General features: G+C 46.2%; 1 protein-coding gene across 1 annotated transcript in view; it reads right to left on the bottom strand.

Annotated features, from left to right (window-relative positions):
* UBE2H (ubiquitin conjugating enzyme E2 H) overlaps positions 1-7,344 on the bottom strand; it is a 56,912-nt gene extending 49,568 nt beyond the window's left edge. Inside the window, exon 1 of the mRNA XM_040413440.1 lies at positions 6,925-7,344. Coding sequence (XP_040269374.1) covers positions 6,925-6,977 — 53 coding nt within the window. The 5' untranslated portion in view covers positions 6,978-7,344. The remainder of the gene's footprint in view (positions 1-6,924) is intronic.
* Between the last annotated feature and the right edge of the window lie 5,857 nt (positions 7,345-13,201).

The raw sequence follows: 13,201 nt of genomic DNA, 5'->3' as shown, positions 1-13,201 counted from the left end.
AAGAAAAACTTTTATGTTTGTACAAGGTCCCCTCTGTTTTTGTCCTTGGCTGGCTGGTTATGGGCAGTTACAGACTAGGAATATTCTTAACAAAGATCTAATCAGACGATCCCATGTATTGGGGCTCTTATTCCTGGTCTTAAAACGTATGGAACCATCGTGGGAATACCTTGCCCAACGATGCGTCCCACTGTTGCGTTCCACTATACGCCAGGAACTGACGTCCTAGCACTTCCGGTTTCCGCATTAAGCCTTATGCGGTTCACCATGCGTGCCACGATACCGGAAGTGACATTGATAGGATGATCTGCGCTCCAGAATGCGGTCCGAACGTCGGAAGGCGTTTTCTGGCGTCCGGAAATTGCATCTGGACAAGCGCAGGTTTAAATAGGTGGCGCCACCACGGCCAGGGTTAGCTCTGGGCCCTAACAACTTGGCGTTTTTTGTGGGGAATCCACCATCCTCCCGCTTGTAAGTAGGAACAGGCTATTGTCTTTTATGTTTAATTTGTTTGCTCAGACTGAGTTGTTCATCCTGTATGTAAAGCCTGTGGGCCTCCTACTGATATGCCTCTATGTATATACTTGTTTCTAGGCATCTTTAGCGGGATAGAGTTTTCTCTCTTCTTTCCTTTGGTGACCTACAAAAATACCCTGTGGTTTGACATCTGGCTGCAAAGCTAAGTATCGTAATTGCATCATACTATATGTGTCTATCCTGATGAACCTGACAAATGTTAGGCGAAACGCGTCAGGGCTGTGTGTGTTTTCTTTTGGTCTAGAGCAGCGGTTCTCAACCTAGGGGTCGCGACCCCTTTGGGGGTCAATCGGCCCTTTCCAGGGGGTCGCCTGAAGCTTCCTATTGTGGGTCGCCCGCACAATGGCAGCGGCCCCTTATCCTCGTCCTATCACTGCCTGTGCTTGAAGGAGCCTGACGTCTGGACGGGTAAGTCGGGCCGCCTGTCTGCTGAGGTCCGAGTTTTTTCGTTAATGACACCGCCGCTGAGCACCACTGCCACCAATGATTTAATTGAGCCTGGCTGAGCCTGGCTAATTTTATTTTAATTATTTGGCTGAGCAAGGCTTCATTTATTTGGGGGGACATGAAGCACCGCTGATTTATTTATTTGGGGGGGGGGGGGGGGAGACCTGAAGCCCCACTGATTTATTTATTTGGGGGACCCTGAGCAACATTGATTTATTTATTTGGGGGAAACCTGATGCACCACCGATTTATTTATTTGGGGGTACCCTGAGCACCGCTGATTTATTTATTTGGGGGAGACCTGAAGCCCTGCTGATTTATTTATTTGGGGGACCCTGAGCACCACTGATTAATTTTTTTTTTTTTTGGGGGGGGGGGGGGGGTACTGTGAGCACCACTGAGTTATTTATTTGAGGGGTACTGTGCGCACCACTGATTTATTTTTTAGGGGGTATTTGTTGTTTATTATTTATTTTAAAGTTATTTATTTGGTTTACAAATATTTTGTATTTATGCTAAAGTTCTGTGGTTATGAATGAATACTTGTGTATTTGAATTAACATTTGGTGTATTGGTGTCTGTGCGTGTTTTTGGTGGGTCATCATAACAGTAGCAAAATTAGTTATGACGTAGCAAGGAAAAAAATTTAATGGTTGGGGGTCACCACAACATGAGGAACTGTATTAAGGGGTCACGGCTTTAGAAAGGTTGAGAACCACTGGTCTAGAGAGTGGTGGTGATGTCCATCCAATAGGACAACCAGCCACTCGCTACCACATTATTGTTAATATCTTCCCTGTTGAGGGTTTTCTAGGGACCGGGTAGCATTAGGTTCGGGGACAGGGAACCTCCACCATCAGGGGGTCACCCTGGGCTCAGCAGTCTTCTAGGGCCTCTAGGGTAAGGTTTTGTCGGCCCTGCCATCTTTTTGGGCTAGACTTACATCCCTCCACCCGAACCCGACCGTGAATGTTTTTCTTTTTGGGGGCCACTACTCCCCTACTTAGAAATCTTGTTAACTGTAGTACACCACTGTTGGTATATACATACCTATACCCGCTTGAATATTAAATAAAGGTATTTTTAAAAGTCAAATTTTTTCATATATGCTATTTACTTCTAAAAACTGTTGTGACAAAGCATCATCTCAAAACTTTAATGCTGACAAGAATTTTTTCAAGTCGCATGTAAGTGTTACAAATGTGACTCAACTCATTCAACAGGTGTCACACAGCTGAACACACTATGCAGTCGCAGACTAAAACCGTCAGCGGGCCCTGCATGTCGGAGCTGGTAACAAAGCTTGTAATGCTTACAGCAGCAACAGCATATTGGGACTTGTGGACTTTATGCTCATTTTCTACCCACAAAACAAGCTTTAGATTAATTGTCACTGGGGGTTATTTCTCAAAAAACTGTGTTTTTCCTGTGCAGCCTTGTCAAAAATTAGGGGCATCCTCAGGCGGTCTGTGCATCTTACTGGAGTAGATTTCTACGCCTGGAAAAAGGGTAAATGTGAAGTGGCAGGGCCGATAGCCTGGTCACCGCCAATCCCAAGTTGATGGCATAAAAATGCCTGTGCTACAAAATTTTGATGCATGGGAGAATAAAGTCACAAAACAGGGTCTTGCAACTTTTTCACGGCAAAAACTGACACAAACCGTCTTGATAAATGACCCCCACTGAGTTTCAATTAAATTTAAAAAAAGAACGAACGTTCTCCTACTACTGAAGTAGAGCAAAGTAATATATACAAATATCACATAGGTGAGAAATGCTATTTTATTGCAACGTGCAAAATCCCAATTATTATTTTTTTAACTAAAAGCTTACAATTCTATAAAATCTAGTGAGTAAGGCTAGGGCTACACAGCAACACGTGTCATATAGGGTACAATTACAAGGCAACATGTGTCACAGTAATGTCACGTGACATTTTATAATGCTAGTCTATATGGTGCCGCACTGCGTTCTTGGATGGTTTTTGTGACTGTCGTGTCGCATGTTGCAGTGCGACACCATAGACTAGTATTATAAAATATGTTGCGCAACATTTGTCGTTGTGTAGTCCTAGCCTAATACTCACCTTACCAATCCCCTGCCATTCTACTTGCCAGGTTCCCCACTTGTCATCTGGCCTCCAGTGATGACAGGTGACCTGTCCATATCAAAACATCATTGCTGGAGGCCACAATACAGAGACAGGGGCGACCGAGGATACAGTGGCAGAGCTGGTTTTTGTCCGTCCCCCCTCACACTGCCAGAGGATTTCCCTTACTTATGACAAGGCATGTCTTTTGCGCCATTGTTGTACGGGCCTTTAAAAAGTTATGAAAAAATGAATACATAGAGGTAAGTAACCCAAGGGGGAAGAGGGGGGGGGGGGGTTTGGATCGCAACTCAATCTATTGTATTCTTTGCGTGGGATAAAAAGCCCCCTAATGGGTACTGCCGCAAAAATGTTCGTAAAGGCCCACCAATGGGTATGTGAGCAGTCTGTGCGCAGCACATGTCCATTATTCACCGATGTGTGAACTAGGCCTAAATTAGAATAAAACATGCTGTGTCGCTGTTTGTCTCCTTCCCCCCCCCCCCAGTCAAATATAAATGCCGAACCCCCCCGTGCATCTTATGAAGAGGTTGGGAATCATAACTGGACTATACAATCACAAGACCCTAGCATCACCATATGATCACAGACTAGTCCTATAAAGAAAAGCACCCCAACCCTCAATTTAAATCTCATACAATATGGTCGTGGAAATACATGGCTTCAGTACAATCAGAAAACGTGCATGCGAGCGTGTAATCGCAGCAAGTAATGCCATGCAATCTGTCTCTCGCAGCCGATATGTCTCCACACTGTACGGCAAGTGTTAACTTCAGGTCATCGCTTGGCAGGTATGTCCACACATCCTGCAGACACCGAGGAGCTTCCTTTGTCAGGCGATCAGCTGTTTGCTTGGCTCGTCCTCTCTCCCTGCTTCCGGGTAGTAACAGAGCAGCCAATAATATGACAGCGAGCTGACAAAACAAGGCGCTCAGCACTGCTCTAGGAATATGCAACAGTTTCACAAGCAAGTTACAGAAGGGGGTAGGGGGCCGCCTCCAGGATACCCTACATGGGGCCGAGCCACCCAGGCTGCACTTGGAGACACTTTGCTCAGTTACTACAAGTCCTCTTTCCTGCCAACTAAATCACAACATAAAACAAAGGAGTCCAAAGTATAAAACAAACATATGGACAAAGTATCAAACACAATGCCACATCTATGGGGAGAAGAAGTCCAGAAGTAGCAGGGCCAGCCGCAGGGAGGGGGGCGAACACCTCCCCATGACTCAGAACTTCTACAGGCTAGTTGTCATTACCAAGCCCTAAACATTTCCACCTTAGAGCCACTGCTCAAAAGAAACAATGGAAGGTAGCCACACATTAACCCTCTCCTGGGACACCTGAAAACCCCACTTCCCATAATACAACAGTGACTGAATGTAGGCCAGAGTTAAAATCCGATGGCTTGAGGAGACTCAAGGGTCACACATTCCTCCTCTGCTCCACCATGTATCTTTAACAAGACCTCCTTTCACTGAAAACCCACCACCACAAAACTATAGTGTCCTCTCCCACTTAATACTCTTGGGCACAAGGACTTCTAGCAAAATAGAAGGGTGGAGAGGAATAACATTCGTACAAAACAGCTTCTGAGCCAAGAGCCCCCCTCCCTAAGCCCTAGCACAGCCCCTTTAAAGCCATTGGTGCCAGGCAGACCCCTAGGAAGCATACAAGGTCTGCAATCTGGACACTAAAGTTAACTTTGCACACCAGAGCGTCCGGGGTGAGGGGGGCCGGGGACAAGCTTCTCAGTCTAGGCCCAATACAGTCTAATCAAGTGGGCATTTCTCAACTCCATTACTAACATACACCTTGAGCTGTCAGAGGCAGGGGACCCTCTCTTTCCAGGAGGGTCCTGCATTGCAGACCTCAAAAGTCCAATCGGATTCTTTGTGTTCCTTTAATGAAATGACACTTTCAGAAACCTGTGTCTGAGGCTACAGAGGAACAAAGAGGCAGCCACGTATTTAAAGCCTCTCGTCCAAACTGTACGTGAACACACTGTGTACCCTGTGGTTAGCAATCTAATTTAAGCTCTAGGGTGAGGTACCTGCACACATCGCGCTTCATTAGTCTACACAGACTGGGAAAACGGGTCAGCAATGGGGGCCTGCCTTACCCCGAATACAACTGCCTGCTCAGGGATAAAACAGAAATAAGGCGAGCACACCAAGACACAACCATGACTGATACCGCAGAGTATTAATACACTACATGACATAATGCAGCTGGCAGGGCAGACCAACAAGTAGGGCTCGACAGAGCAAAGCACTAGATAGACAGACAGACGGACGATAGGTAGAGAAATAGATAGAGGTGAAATATATCACTAGAGAGATCATAGTAGATATAGATCAATAGACAGAGCGCAGCATATAGAAACAGAGAGACAGATCTACAGATGAAAAGAACTCCACAGCAGCTCCAGGTCTACCACCCCCTCCCAGTATAATGGGCCCCACAGCCATGTCAGCCTTGGGACTCAGCAACTACTTAGAAACAGGATCCCAGGAGAATGACAAGACCCTATGTGTGTGTACATAGATAGTATATACTTCTATGAGGTGGTCACCTCCAGCACCGCTGGATACTATGTGTGTGATATATAGATACTATATACATAGTATATAGTGGTCACTTCCAGCACCGCTGGATATTATGTGTGATTATATGAAGTGGTCACCGCCAGCACCCCCAGATAGTGTATACATAGATACTATATACTTCTAGGAGGTGGTCACCCCCAGATAGTGTATACATAGATACTATATACTTCTAGGAGGTGGTCACCTCCAGATAGTGTATACATAGATACTATATACTTCTAGGAGGTGGTCACCCCCAGATAGTGTATACATAGATACTATATACTTCTATGAGGTGGTCACCTCCAGATAGTGTATACATAGATACTATATACTTCTAGGAGGTGGTCACCCCCAGATAGTGTATACATAGATACTATATACTTCTATGAGGTGGTCACCTCCAGATAGTGTATACATAGATACTATATACTTCTATGAGGTGGTCACCTCCAGATAGTGTATACATAGATACTATATACTTCTAGGAGGTGGTCACCCCCAGATAGTGTATACATAGATACTATATACTTCTAGGAGGTGGTCACCCCCAGATAGTGTATACATAGATACTATATACTTCTAGGAGGTGGTCACCTCCAGATAGTGTATACATAGATACTATATACTTCTAGGAGGTGGTCACCCCCAGATAGTGTATACATAGATACTATATACTTCTAGGAGGTGGTCACCCCCAGATAGTGTATACATAGATACTATATACTTCTAGGAGGTGGTCACCCCCAGATAGTGTATACATAGATACTATATACTTCTAGGAGGTGGTCACCCCCAGATAGTGTATACATAGATACTATATACTTCTAGGAGGTGGTCACCCCCAGATAGTGTATACATAGATACTATATACTTCTAGGAGGTGGTCACCTCCAGATAGTGTATACATAGATACTATATACTTCTAGTAGGTGGTCACCCCCAGATAGTGTATACATAGATACTATATACTTCTAGGAGGTGGTCACCTCCAGCAGCAGTATGAGGCAGGACGTCCCCATCCCCCACTATAAGCTCCTTATGGAGTACACAGCACCGAGGCCACCCCGGGGTTACAGAAGATTCTCGCTTCTCACCCCACTCCTGTGGTGGCCACCAGCCATGACAGGGTAAAATGGCAGACACAATGAAGGCTTTCCACACGCAGTTCCTGCAGCCAGCGTACACTACCTGACGTTCCACCGCCCCCACACCCCGTTAACGGCACCCCGAGAAGGATACAGTTTGACAACATCCGTGTCCATCCGCCTCTTGCCCGGGCTGGGAGATGACATGGCTTCAGCTCCCCCCCGGGGTCTCCCACTCCGTTGGTTGCAGTGCTGAGGGCTGTAAAATACGGTGGTCGTTGACAGAGAACGCTGGACTTATTTTTTTTTTCTCCCCGGGGGCTCAGCTAACCGGGGCTTCAGTCTCGATCGGTGTTTATATATGTGACTGAGGGGCTGGGCCTCAGCGTCGCTTCCCCCTTAGGCTCCGCTGTCGGTGCTGTCACTGCCGCCACCGGTGTCTTCGCTCGTTGGGGACTCCTCTTGAACACATAAATAATACTACCGACTACGAGCACCGCTGTCACGTGACCTCGCCAAATAGTGACGCGTCGGTCGCGGAGGAAGACTTAAAAACAGAGACGAGGGAGGAGGGGCCTGACTAGATGGGGCGGAGTGATCTATGTGCTTCCCAAGCCTCGCACCCGAGAGCGTGTACCTGTTCTTCTTGTTTGCTTTTCTGTGAGGAAATTAGGCAGCCTTTATCGAAGATGGCGTTATGGAGACAGCCACGGAGCCTTCTGGGAGTTGTAGTCTGGTTGTTTGTGACAAAGTGTTACAGCGTATTGCAGTGAGCAGGTGCAGAGGTTCTCCATTGGACCCTCCTACCTATAGTGCAAGCATTGAATTTCAGTCATAAGCTTTGGTGTAAGCAAAGCCTTATAGGGTGTGTGCTTTATTAAAAGATATAGGTGTGTGACCCTCAAATGTTATGGGGAGCAATGTATATGTGTGAACATTGTTAGATATGTGTCTTCTGTACTTTTCAAGATCTATACTTATGAAATGCAGGTCCAGCCTCAACCCCTTAGGGACCGGTGTCACTTTAAGTGCTGATAACTTTAAAAGGCTTTGACTTATCCAGGCCATTCTGAGATTGTTTTTTCGTCACATATTGTACTTCATGACACTGGTAAAATGGAGTAAAAAAAAAAAATGTAATTTTTATTTATAAAAAAAATATCAAATTTGCCAAAAATGTGAAAAAATTTGCAAATTTCCAAGTTTCAATTTCTCTACTTCTATAATACACAGTAATACCTACAAAAAGAGTTATTACTTTACATTCCCCATATGTCTACTTCATATTTGGATCATTTTGGTAATGACACGTTATTTTTTGGGGACGTTACAAGGCTTAGAAGTTTAGAAGCAAATCTTGAAATTTTTCAGAAATTTTCAAAAACACACTTTTTAGGGACCAGTTCAGGTCTGAAGTCACTTTGCGAGGCTTACATAATAGAAACCACCCAAAAATGACCCCATTCTATAAACTACACCCCACAAGGTATTCAAAACTGATTTTACAAACTTTGTTAACCCTTTAGGTGTTCCACAAGAATTAATGGAAAATAGAGATACAATTTCAAAATTTCACTTTTTTGGCAGATTTTCCATTTTAATAACTTTTTTTCCAGTTACAAAGCAAGGGTTAACAGCCAAACAAAACTCAATATTTATGGCCCTGATTCTGTAGTTTACAGAAACACCCCATATGTGGTCGTAAACCGCTGTACGGGCACACGGCAGGGCGCAGAAGGAAAGGAATGCCATACGGTTTTTGGAAGGCAGGTTTTACTGGACTGTTTTTTTGACACCATGTCCCATTTGAAGCCCCCCTGATGCACCCCTAGAGTAGAAACTCAAAAAAAAGTGACCCCATTTTAGAAACTACGGGATAGGGTGGCAGTTTTGTTGGTACTAGTTTAGGGTACATATGATTTTTGGTTGCTCTATATTATACTTTTTGTGAGGCAAGGTAACAAGAAATAGCTGTTCTGGCACCGTTTTTATTTTTTGTTATTTACAACATTCATCTGACAGGTTAGATCATGTGGTATTTTTATAGACCAGGTTGTCACGGACGCGGCGATACCTAATGTGTATACTTTTTTTTAATTTATGTGAGTTTTACACAATGATTTCATTTTTGAAAAAAAACAAAACATGTTTTAGTGTTTCCATAGTCTGAGAGCCATCGTTTTTTCTATTTTTAGGCGATTATGGCTACTTTCACACTAGCGTTCAGAGAGGATCCGTCTGGTGTCTGCACAGACGGATCCTCTCCTATAATGCAGACTTTTGGATCCGTTCAGAACGGATCCGTCTGCATTATAGTTTAGAAAAAATTCTAAGGCCTAGTTCACACGAACGTATGGCTTTTATAGTTTTTTGCGGTCCGTTTTTCACGGATCCGTTGTTCCGTTTTTGAGTTCCGTTGTGTTTCCGTTTCCTCTCCGTTTTTACGTTCCGTTTTTCCGTATGGCATATACAGTATACAGTAATTACATAGAAAAAATTGGGCTGGGCATAACATTTTCAATAGATGGTTCAGAAAAAACGGAACGGATACGGAAGACATACGGATGCATTTCCGTATGTGTTCTGTTTTTTTTTGCGGACCCATTGACTTTAATGGAGCCACGGAACGTGATTTGCAGACAAATATAGGACATGTTCTATCTTTCAACGGAACGGAAATACGGAAACGAAATGTATATGGAACACATTCCGTTTTTTTTGCGGAACCATTGAAATGAATGGTTCCGTATACGGACAGTATACGGAACACAAAAAAATGGCCCGTACACCCGCAAAAAAAAACGTTCGTGTGAACTAGGCCTAAGTCTGAAAGTTGTTCAGACGGATCCGTCCAGACTTTACATTGAAAGCTGCAAGCAGCGTTCGGGTGTCCGCCTGCTGAGCGGAGCGGAGGCTGAACGCTGCCAGACTGATGCATTCTGAGCGGATCCGCATCCACTCAGAATGCATTGGTAGCTGGACGGATGCGTTCGGGGCCGCTTGTAAGACCCTTCAAACGGAGCTCACAAGCGGAGCCCCGACGCTAGTGTGAAAGTAGGGTAGGGTCTAATTTTTTGCGGGATGAGATGACTGTTTGATTGGCACTATTTTGGGGTGCATATGACTTTTTGATCGCTTGTTATTACACTTTTTATGATGTAAGGTGACAAAAAATTGTTTATTTAGCACAGTTTTTATTTTTTACGGTGTTCATCTGAGGGGTTAGGTCATGTGATATTTTTATAGAGCCGGTCGATACGGATGCGGCGATTAATATGTATACTTATTTTTTTATTTATGTAAGTTTTACACAATAACAGCTTTTTTAAAACCAAAAAAAATAATGTTTTAGTGTCTCCATTTTCTGAGCAATATTTTTTTTGGGCGATTGTCTCAGGTGGGGGCTCGTTGTTTGCGGGATGAGGTGACGGTTAGATTGGTACTATTTTGGTGGGCATACGCCTTTTTGATCGCTTTCTGTTGTACTTTTTGTGATGTAAGGTGACAAAAAAATGGTTTATTTAGCACAGTTTTTATTTTTTACGGTGTTCATCTGAGGGGTTAGGTCATGTGATATATTTATATAGCCGGTCGATACGGACGCGGCGATACCTAATATGTCTACTCCCCCCCCCCCCCCCCCCTATTTTTTACCAATTTTTTTTTAACTTAAGGGTACTTTCACACTTGCGGCAGGACGGATCCGACAAGCTGTTCACCCTGTCGGATCCGTCCTTCCGCTATTTCGCCGGACCGCCCTCCGTCCCCATTGACTATAATGGGGACGGGGGCGGAGCTCCGGCGCAGTACAGCAGTTCGCGGTTAGAGGCCGCCGGACTAAAAAGTCGGACATGCAGGACTTTTAGTCTGGCGGACTTTCGCCGTGCACTACCGTGCTGCGCCGGAGCTCCGCCCCCGTCTCCATTATAGTCAATGGGGACGGAGCGGCGGCACGGCAAAATAGCGGAAGGACGTATCTGACAGGGTGAACAGCTTGTCGGATACGTCCTGCCGCAAGTGTGAAAGTACCCTTATTTGGGGAAAATGAAGTTTTTGTTTATTTTTACTTGAAACTTAAATTTTTTGGGGGGGGGGGGAACTTAATTTTTTCAACTTTGTTTTCACCTTATTTTTTGTCCCACTTTGGGACTTCAACTTTTGGGGGTCTAATCCTTTACAATGCATTCCAATACTTCTGTATTGGAATGCATTGGCTGTATGAGTAATACAGTGAGTATTACTCATACAGCATCCGGCCTGTGAGATCCAGGGGGCTGGATCTCACAGGCACGCCACAGGAAGGCACGTCACAGCATCGCTCTGCCTTCCATGCCATCGGGTCCCCCCTACAGTCCCACAGGGACCCGATGGCATGGAAGGCAGAGCGATGCTGGGACCCGATGGCACCTGCGCCCGCCGCAACTTAGAAAAGCTGCAAACCGCAGGTCTGAATTGACCTGCGGTTTGCGGCGATCACTGACACGGGGGGTCACGGGACCCCCACGCGCATTTAGCCAAGGTGCCTGCTCAATGATTTAAGCAGGCACCTTGTTCCGATCACCGCCTGCCGCGAGGCGGTGATCGGAAATACACAGGACGTACGGCCTGGCTATGAGCTGAGCGCTGCGATTGCCCAGCGCTACAGCATAGGAGAAAGAGACGCCGGCAGGTTCCCCTGGGTGGAGCCTAACTATGAACATACCGGAGGCTATAACCGGAGAACGGAGCGGCGCCCGGGGATAACAGTAAGTGCAGGGGGATCCCTGGGCGCCGCTCTACACGTCTGTATAGTCAGTTTAGATACTTTATTCTGGTGAAAGGTCCTCTTTAAGTACCAGGACATCGAGGCGTACCTGTACGCTCTGTGTCCTTAAGAGGTTAAAGGTGTTGTCTCACCTCAGCAAGTGTGTCACAACTAGACAGCTGAGAAGCTCTGACAGGAGCTTTCCAGATCCTCCTCCTTGAGTTTCTTTGTTTTGGTTAAGTTCCTCATCTCGTTAGTCTATCTCAGCTGTCATGCAGTTGGACTGATTGCTTCCCTTTAAGTTCCTCCCCATGATGCATTAGGTTGCGGCTTATACAACTTCCTGGAGTGTGTGGGCATGCTGTTTCTATTCCTCAGTCCTCTGCAAGATAAGTGCTGCTCCTTTATTTGTGATTTTTCTGTCTGCTGGATTTTCAGGTGACCCTGACTTCCTCCGTGTCTTGTGTAGGGAGCCGGTGGTCGTGTCCCCTCACTATTGTAGGGTCTTCAGATATTAGATAGCCGAGGTATGTGGATATGCGCCCATCCACCTTTGGGGTGTTCGCATAGGCTGAGCAATTAGGGAGAGTGGCAGGTCTCATGTAGGGGTCTCCCTTTTGTTCCTTAGTTGTGGATCCAGTGAGTCATTAATTGTATTGCATTGTCTTGTTTCCTGTACACCATCCGTGACATTATAAGCCGCCAAAACCGTCTCAAGCATGGATCCGGTTTCACTTTTGGCTGAGCGCTTCCAGGGTCTTTCATTGGAGGTAGCTGATCTCCGTAAGACTTTTTCTCAGTTTCAAGTGACCGGTTCAGCTTGCGTTCATGGAGTTTGCGCTGAGCCTAAGATCTCGCTCCCGGATACGTTCTCCGGGGGTAGTAAGTATTTTGTGCGTTTTAGAGAGGCTTGCAAACTCCATTTTCGCCTTCTTCCCCATTCCTCTGGTGATGAAGAACGGAGGGTGGGGATCATTATATCGCTGCTCAGGGGTAACGCTTAGGGATCGACCGATTATCGGTTTGGCCGATATTGAGGATTTTGAACGTTATCGGTATCGGCATCAATTTTGCCGTATGGGGAACACAGAACGCGCTGCTGTCAGCGCTCTCTGTGTTCCCTCCGCAGCACAGGGGAGAAGGAAGCAGTGTCTCCTCCCCCTGTGCTGCTGCTGCCGCTGCCGCCAATGAGGGGATGGAACATAAGAGGAGGGGAGGGGCTGTGGCCGCTGCGCCACCAATGAAGATAAGCCTCTCATTCATTCATATACAGGAGGCGGGAGCTGGCTGCAGAATCACATAGCCGGCTCCCGACCTCTATGAGCAATAGCTGCGGTCCGCGGTAGTTAACTCCTCAGGTGCCGCGGATCGCAGCTACCGCTGATAGAGGTCGGGAGCCGGCTATGTGATTCTGCAGCCAGCTCCCGCCTCCTGTATATGAATGATCGAGAGACTTATCTTCATTGGTGGCGCAGTGCGCCCCCCCAAGCCCCCCAGTATTAATCATTGGTGGCGCAGTGCGCCCCCCACCCCCATCCCAATCCCGGCCAATAGTAAAAACATTGGTGGCGCAGTGCGCCCCCTCCCCCCCCCACCCAGTATTAATCATTGGTGGCAGTGGCCACAGGGTCTCCTGCTCCTCCGATCGGAGCCCCAGCTGTGTAAGCCTGGGGCTCCGATCGGTTAC

Source organism: Bufo bufo, chromosome 1 (assembly GCF_905171765.1).
Source record: "Bufo bufo chromosome 1, aBufBuf1.1, whole genome shotgun sequence".
NCBI lineage: Eukaryota > Metazoa > Chordata > Amphibia > Anura > Bufonidae > Bufo > Bufo bufo.
This window is presented reverse-complemented; position numbering and strand designations above follow the sequence as displayed.